The following is an 8,500-nucleotide window of genomic DNA, read 5'->3' on the forward strand; positions in this document are numbered from 1 at the left end:
ACCTTAGAACATTGAGGACAATGTCTCGTTTTGGTTGGGGGGCGAGGGTAGTAGTTGATAAAAAAAAAATATTAAGAGAACAAATATTTATTGTCCCGCATCAATATATTAAGAAAAAAATAATTTTCATATTAATTATATTAAAAAAATAATATTAAGAGAACAAATAATAATAGTTTTGAGATCAATACTATTAATTAGACTAAAAAATAATAATATTTTTAACATCGATACTATCAACTATACCAAAAAAATAAATTAAAAAAATAATAATTTTTTTAATATTAATTATACTAAAAAAATAATATCAACAAAACAAACAGTAATATTTTTACTATTAATAATCTAAAAATTAATTATACTAAAAAAAATATTAAGAAAACTAATAATAATATTTTTAATATTAATACTTGTAATTATAGTAAAAGTGTAGGCAGCCCAAGCACCACGTGGCACTTAGGCTGCACCAAAGAGGAAGTAGACCAAATGCTAGGTAGCATTATACTACTGGCGTGGAGTGGTGCTGCACAAGCACCACGTGGCATTTGGTTTGCCTATAGCCAAGACCCAATGCTATTTTGAGTCCTACCTGCGAGATTCAAGGCTAGCCTTGGGACATGTCTAGTAGTGCCCACGCAAAAAGCCACTTGGCGCTTGGATTGTAGTGCAGTAATAAGTCAAATGCCACATGGCACTTAGGATGTCTGTTCTCAGGAAGGAAACTAAGGATCATGTGTCTCAACGTGATTTTTTCATAGTTATAGCAATTTTTTAAATTTTATTAATAATGATAATAACATTTATGGTATTATAAATTTTAATTAAAATAATAATATTTATAATACAAATAATACTATTTTTAGTAGCAATAATATGAATTATTATAAAAATAATATTATTTATAACACCAAATATAATAATATTTTAGGGACTAATACTATTAATTATACTAAAAAATAATATTGGTAGAACAAATAATAATAGTTTTGATATCAATACTATTAATTAGACTAAAAAAATAATAATATTTTTAATACCAATACTATTAATTGGACTAAAAAAATAATGTTTTTAATATAATTATACTAAAAGTATAGGCAACCCAAGTGCCATGTGGTGCTGGACTGCACCCAAGCAAAAGGAAAACAAGTGTCACACGATGCTTGGGCAGCCTACCTATGGACGTGCAATGCTTAGTCTGCCTGCGACCAAGATCCATTGTTATCTTAGATCCGTTAAACTCATAGTTCGGGTCATAAGATTATGATAATTTTATAAAAGATAAACTAAAAAAAAATATAAATTTCAATACTCAATAAATAAATAATAAAATAAAAATAAAAATAAATAAAAGAACACAAATAAAGAACTTAAGTCAATCCGAGGTAACTTGAAATACTCGTGACCCAAGTCATAAGATAGGAATAACTTCATAAAAAAAAAACTTAAGTAAATCATGAAACATAATTCTCAATAAACTCAATATTAAAAAATAAAATTAAAAAAATTAAAAATTAACATGTCAAACTTGCGATTTGGATTATAAAACTGGGATAACATCTTAAAAATTAAACTAAAAAATTTTTTGAAGTCCAATCCCAAACAAACCTAATATTGAAGGAATGAATTGAAATTGAAAAATTAATTAAAAGAATTTTAGTCAACCTGAGTTAACCTATCAAACTCGTGACCTGAGTTATAAGACGGAAATAACTTCAAAGAAAAAAAACTAAAATAAATCACAAAGCCTAATTCTCAATTAACTCAATGTTAAAAGATAAAATTAAAAAAAATAAATTAAACATAAAAAAAACTCTAGTTAATTAAGTCAATCTTTCAAATCAATGACCCGGCCATGACTAGGTAACCTCAAAAAAAAAAATTATAAAATGTTAAAATATAAAATTAAGATAAAATATAGATATAAAAAAATAATATTTTTCTAAAGAGATTATAATATTTTATTTATTTATTTTTGGTTAATTGTTTACTGTAAGATTGCATATGTACTAAATCCAAATGTTGGAAGAGACTATTTTGCTCTTAATTTGCCCGGTTGAAAATGGTGTGGAGGCTGGCTTCGGAATTTCTTCGAGGCAAGGCAAGAATCATTGCAGAAAACAAAAGTTGATGGTCCGAATGGAGAAGCTTTCTTCAGTGATTGGAGGAAGAGCAAAAGGAAACATTGTCAACTTTCAATTGCCATAAATGGCAGCGATGAAATTGTAATTTTCATAAAACTTATAAATAATTCTTAGGATAGATTTTAGTTTTTTTTTAAGAATATTTTTTTTTCATAAAATATTTTATAAAAAAATATTTTCTAGATTTTCCCATTTTTATTTTTAAAAACTATTTTACAAAAAAACTAGATAATAAAAAATATTTTATAGTCAATCTTTAAATTCAATTTATTTGTTAGAAAATACTTTCAATTAATGAAATTTTCTAAAATATTTTACAAATATTAATTTATTTATAATATTATTAAACTATTCAAGTATCATCTCCATCATCTATTTCTTCATAATTATTATTTTTTTCACTATTATCACACCACCACCTTCATTATCTTTTCCCTCACCACCATCACATCATCTTTCATTACCATTACCCCATTATTATTAAAAAATTCTAAAATATTTTACAAATATTAATTTATTTACAATATGATCACCACCACTGCATCTTCTTTTATCATTAGCACAATCACCTCATCATTATTAAAAATATATTTTTCAAGCTAAAAATTAAAAAATAATTTACAAGTAAAACATTTCACAGGAAAAAAATTGACACGTAAAATGTTTAACCAAAACAAACGGACCTAAATCACATTTTAATTAAGTTAGCCATGAAAAATGTCATCTAGGAGATGCAAGGATCTAATTTTAGCAAATTTAGGCACATAACAAGGGAAGCTGAGGCCTCGAAACATGTATAATAATTAATGTTCTTCTTCTGTCCAGTCTCCAGTTGTTGGAATACCTTGGAGATGAAGCAAAGAACCCGAAACAACTAGGAATTGAACAATAAATTCCTTGGATTAATTTTCATATGCTCATGTTCTGTTAAGTAATGGTAATGAATTGTGATTGGTTCTGATGATTTAGTTAACTGAGTTTATTTTCAAGAGTGTGTGTGTATATATATATATATATATATATAGATAGATATATAGATCCTCCTCAATATCTAAATTTCTAGCTTGGCCCTACTATAGCCTGCAATATGTTCATCCTTTTTCAATATTTTATGGGAATTAGTCTCTAGTAAAATCTTCCAAAGTGGCATGAGTCTAGTCAAATTACTAGCATCTTGGATGATCTAGTCCAGAACTTTTCTCCGCCCAAATCCATATATATATATATATATATATATATATATATAACAACAGGTAAAGTGAATATTGAATATTGACACTCATCAATGGATAGTTTCTCTCTCTGGCATATTCTCTTTCTTAGCATATTCATATGCAGTAGACAGTGCATAAAGCAGCCTACACAGCCTGGTGCAAAGTGAATGAATCTTACAGAATTCAATCTGAAGAAAAGAACAATATTTGAACCGGATCAATCCCTCAGATGTTTTGAGTTACGTTCAAGAAATCTTAAAGAGGAAAAAAAGTGCTGTGATGACAATGAAAAAGGGCAAAGCCTAAATATTCTGAGATAATCTTTTTAGTTCAATAGTTGCAGCAGCTAGCAAGTCCTTCCATGCCAAAGCTAGTAGTGTTGCTTGTTGAGCAAAACATTCTCCACTTACTCATCCTCTATAAAACAACAACATTCACGTACGATTTGAACACCAAAACCTGATCCTCTCAAAATGGCAAACTCAGCCCCGCCGCCACCAGCAGCCCCGCCACCAGCCTCGAAACCTGTTCGAATCATAGTTGTAGTCATACTAGCTTTAATTGTTCTTTTTGGTATAGCAGTCCTCATCACTTGGCTAATAATCAAGCCCAAACAGCTTGTTTACAGGATTGATAGCGCGTCAGTCCACAATTTCAACCTCAAGAATAACCACCTCAATGCCACGTTTGATCTTCTCATAAAAGCTCATAATCCTAATGCCAGGATCTCCGTATACTATGATCCAATCGAAGTGTCCGTGGCATATGATGGTCAAACCATCGCGTTCAACACCCTCGAGCCATTCCATCAACCCCGTAGAAACGTGACTCGACTAGATGCTACACTCGTGGCTCGTGACGCGGCATTGTCAGGGGCTTTGTCCAGAGACTTGATGGTTCAAAAAAAGTCAGGAGACATTGGATTGGACGTCAGAATCAAGGCAAGAATTCGGTTTAAGGTAGGAATATTCAAGCTGAAGCATCATACGTTAAGGATCTCATGCTCTCCAGTGAAAGTGCAAATGTCTTCATTAAAAAATTTCGAGACTGCTTCTTGTGACTTGGATTGGTAATTTGTGTCAATGCGGTATTGGGGCTATTCCATAGCTTTTCTATGTGTCTTTATTTTTTATTTTTTTATTTTTCTTGACTTGCTTGACCATTTTATTGTACTTCTCTTTATTTTCTTGGATTGTTGTGTGGGATTAATTTTTATTTTTAATTTTTTTCTATTTAAAGGCTCAATGTATGAATGGGTCCAAAATGCATTTGTGATACCAATAATGATATTTGTTTGCCAAGTTCATGTTCGCAATGAGTGATGGTTGCATCAATGTTAGTGACAATTTCTTTTATCCAGTGTTGTTGTGGTTCACTTTCTTTTCATTTCTATAATATGCAAGAGAGAACTCGAACTTCTAAGGATACCCTTTTACTCTTCTTTTTTTTCTGAATTTGACTAATTTAGATCTTAAACGAGCAAGCAATGCTATTGAACAAAGTATGCATTTATACTTGTCAGTCCCCATAATGAATAAACTCGATCCATATATTATATGGTAATCAGAATAAAACGAAATTGCAACTAAAATTAAGGCCAGCTACTAGACAAATGGGCTATGGCTGTTGGAGGGGAGAGAGGCAGGCCCTTTTCAGCACTGAACACACATGCCAATGTAAAAAGATATTGAATGTGATTGTTCCCTAGGGATGACTCTCACGCCAAGTGAAACAATTGCTTCAGAATATGAACAACTACGTCCATAATTTAGTATTTCCAAGTAATTTATTCATTTAGTTGCAGTTGATGTCTTGTTTCACCGAATCTGTCGACATATTATATGCTTGATGAGCTTGAGTTTTATGTGAATTAAATATTGCAGGAAAAAGGGGGCCAAACACCAGTAAAACACAGGACAATCAAATACCAGCACATGAACAAAATCTGCAAGCCTTCATTAACAACTCCCCTGCTATTCTTCACTACCAGCAACCCGCACTCCCTCGCTTTCAAAAACCAACATAACACCACGACAACAGCCAACAATAGCCCTCTCATCTCCTTCTCACAGCCACTAACTGACCCTAACCTTTACTGCCTAGCCACCCTCCTTCCTCTTTACCATTAAATATCCACCACCAAACCTGCCACCACCATCAACCTCTCTTTTACCCACAACCATCAAGTTTCCCTTTTGACCACACATACCCAACCAACAAATCACCCAAATAAAACTCATTACTGTCGTCTTCTTCTCCACGGATACCCTCGACAGTAACCCCAACCACCGACAAATACCCACGGTTGCCACTCCATCCAAGCCCACGCCCATGACAGCACCGACCTCAGCCAAAGATACAGACCAACCACCACCCGAACCAACCCAGATGTCCCACAACGTACCCGAACCAGCCACCACGCGAAACCAGTAGCTCCTCGACATCCAAATCGACAAACCTAGCCTTCTCTCTCAATTGACCCAAAACTCCTCCAAACCCACGGTAACACAACCACCGAACCGACCAATACCCAATCAACCTACCAACAACAACCATAACAACCCATGATCCTCCCCTGTGAGCCATGATAACCAGAGCTGTGAACTGGTCTGACCTCCACCACGAAATAAAACAGCCACACCCATAGACCTGAATCGCCTCCCTCTTGCTCACCATCTAGCCACCATCCCTATCTCCATTAATAATAATTAAAATAAATAAATAAGGAAGAGACAGTTAGGTTTGGGGAATCAAAATCACAGAAAGATTCAAGGATTTTCTCCCTAAAATTATGATTTCTTCGTCCTTTACTGGTCTTATATTTTGCACGTCTGTTACACGCGCGAGTAAGTCCATGATAGTCAGCTGACTAGCACTCGCGGCACCTGGTCTTATGGTATTTTACAGCATTTTATGGTGTTTTTTCACCGGAAGGCTAATTTCAAACCCTGAATAATTTTTTTTTTAATTATCAACGTGGATGAGTGGATGATCGGATGAATTATTAATTTTATAAATTTTAAAATTAATAATTATATAAGTTTTTAGTGGTTATAATATGAATATGTATTTTTAATTTAGTTTAATATTTATTTAAAAAATAACTAAAATAAAATTTTAAAAAACTAAAAATTTAAAACTGGAACCGGGTCAAACCAACCAGTTTCAGTTTAGTTTGGTTAGGTTTTTTTTAAAAAAAAAATCAAAAAACTTGTATTTTTGGGGTTTTTTTGGCTTTCTAATGGCTTTCTGATAGGTTTGTAATTAATGATAATATTATCTAATTTTGTTACAAGATTCTATAATATATTTAATATTTTTTATCATTGAATATTCATTTATATTAAATCGTCAGTACTAATATTGTGTTCAATATATTGCAAGTCTTTCTAATATTTGTGTTTTGGACTATTCCTGCATCAAAGTTTAAACAACACACACCAAGTTAAAATTTAAATTACAAAGTATTGCCTTCAAAAATACTTAAAAAGAAACAGCAAACAACCTTGCTATAAAAAATAAAATATTTCATGCAAAACATATAAATCTTCATTGTGCACATCATCCCAATCAAAAAGCATATTAAGATGAAAAAAATATTTGCACTTTGATTCCTTAATACCATTGACATCAAAACCTGTAAATCAAAATCTAAAATTATAACATAATAAAATAAATTAGAATATATAAAAATAAAAAGTAGTATTTTACCATCAAGGTAACTTTTCAACTAATTATCATCCATTATTAGATATAACTTTCCACCAAATTTTACAAAATAAAAAATTAGACATGTTAGATGATTGTAAACGATTTAATTAATAAATCATAAAATAAAAGGTGCAAGTTTATAAAAAAAAAATTAATGATTCCAGGTTTTCATAGGTTTCAAAATCATTTATAAAGCTTCTAATATTAATTGAAATTGATTCATGATGTAACCAATTTTGACAACAAATGAGTGCTTGAACAGTTGCTGATTAATATTTAAAAGTGTATTTTTATCAAGGTTTTATATCATCATTTTGCACTTGAAGTATCAATAACTCCTTAACTAAAGCATGTTTTATAATAAGATATCTAATAATATAAGATACCTTTAATTTATGGTAAATATTCATTTTAAATGCAGGCCTATCACATAAATGAAAATATTGATTGATGACTTTAAGAACTTAAATTGCAAAGGCAAAGAGATGGTCAAACTTAGAAAAGAGATGTCGGTGCAATCCAAACCGGAACACTGTTCGGTAATTGGGTCATATCTAGAGCTATATATCTCAGATTTAGGTCCAATTTATATGGATGGAAAGGTAAGACATAGGCCTACAACTTTCATATGGAGCCCAAGATCTAAAAAGGCCATTATCAAGTCCAAATTGTAGCAACAACAAAGAAGCCCGAATCTGTCTTCCAGCCCGAGCACTGTTCGGTATTTTGGCCATATCTGGAGTTCTAGAAGTCCAAATGAGCTGAATGTTTTACACAAGAAAGCTGAGACAATTGCCTACAACTTTCATGTTTACAACTGGCTCCAATTTTGACGTTATCAATGACGTTTTGGGCAGACAAGAGAAGATAAGGATTGTCACCAAGTCAAAAGTTGGTCACCCACTTATCAATTAGTCATCAAATCAATAGTTCCCATTTTTGGCCTATAAAAGGAGGCATTTGCCATGCATTTAGGCATCTTGGTGTTCAGATCAAGATCATGCTCTTCCTTTCTCTCTTTGTATTTTTTATGCTTTGTTTTCATTAATATTAAGTTTATGCCTTTCATTTCCTTTCCTTTACTTAGTTAACTTTTATGTTCTTATTTTGTTTATCTATTTTGCTTTCTTTCATTATGTCTAGCTAAGTTAATTATGTCAAGGTGAAAAGGTTACACTAATGGTGTAAGAATAAGTATAATGTAAACTTAATATGGACTTTAATGTTTGATACTAACATGTTTTATATTTGCTATCTTGTTCACTCTTTAATACTTTGCTTGTTAAATGACTAATCTTGATTTATGTTGTATAACACTTGGTACAACAAATGCTTGGCACTTTCATAGCCCATAATGTATGGTATAACCGACATACTAATGGTGTAAGAATAAGTATTGTGTGAACTTAACATGGGTTTTAATGTTTGATA

General features: G+C 31.6%; 1 protein-coding gene across 1 annotated transcript; it reads left to right on the forward strand.

The window, feature by feature from the left end:
• The first annotated feature begins 3,715 nt into the window (after positions 1-3,715).
• Positions 3,716-4,713, forward strand: LOC105115718 (Late embryogenesis abundant (LEA) hydroxyproline-rich glycoprotein family). The gene has a single exon (XM_011012706.1). The coding sequence runs from the start codon at positions 3,832-3,834 to the stop codon at positions 4,429-4,431; it is 600 nt and encodes a 199-aa protein (XP_011011008.1). The 5' UTR covers positions 3,716-3,831; the 3' UTR covers positions 4,432-4,713.
• The last annotated feature ends 3,787 nt before the right edge of the window (positions 4,714-8,500 follow it).

The sequence above is a fragment of the Populus euphratica genome, unplaced genomic scaffold (assembly GCF_000495115.2).
Source record: "Populus euphratica unplaced genomic scaffold, PopEup_1.0 scaffold749.1, whole genome shotgun sequence".
In the NCBI taxonomy this organism is placed as follows: Eukaryota; Viridiplantae; Streptophyta; class Magnoliopsida; order Malpighiales; family Salicaceae; genus Populus; species Populus euphratica.

What these genes read in the sequence shown, in the direction of transcription:
- LOC105115718 (XM_011012706.1), top strand. Translation starts at nt 3,832, where the DNA reads ATGGCAAACTCAGCCCCGCCGCCACCAGCAGCCCCGCCACCAGCCTCG.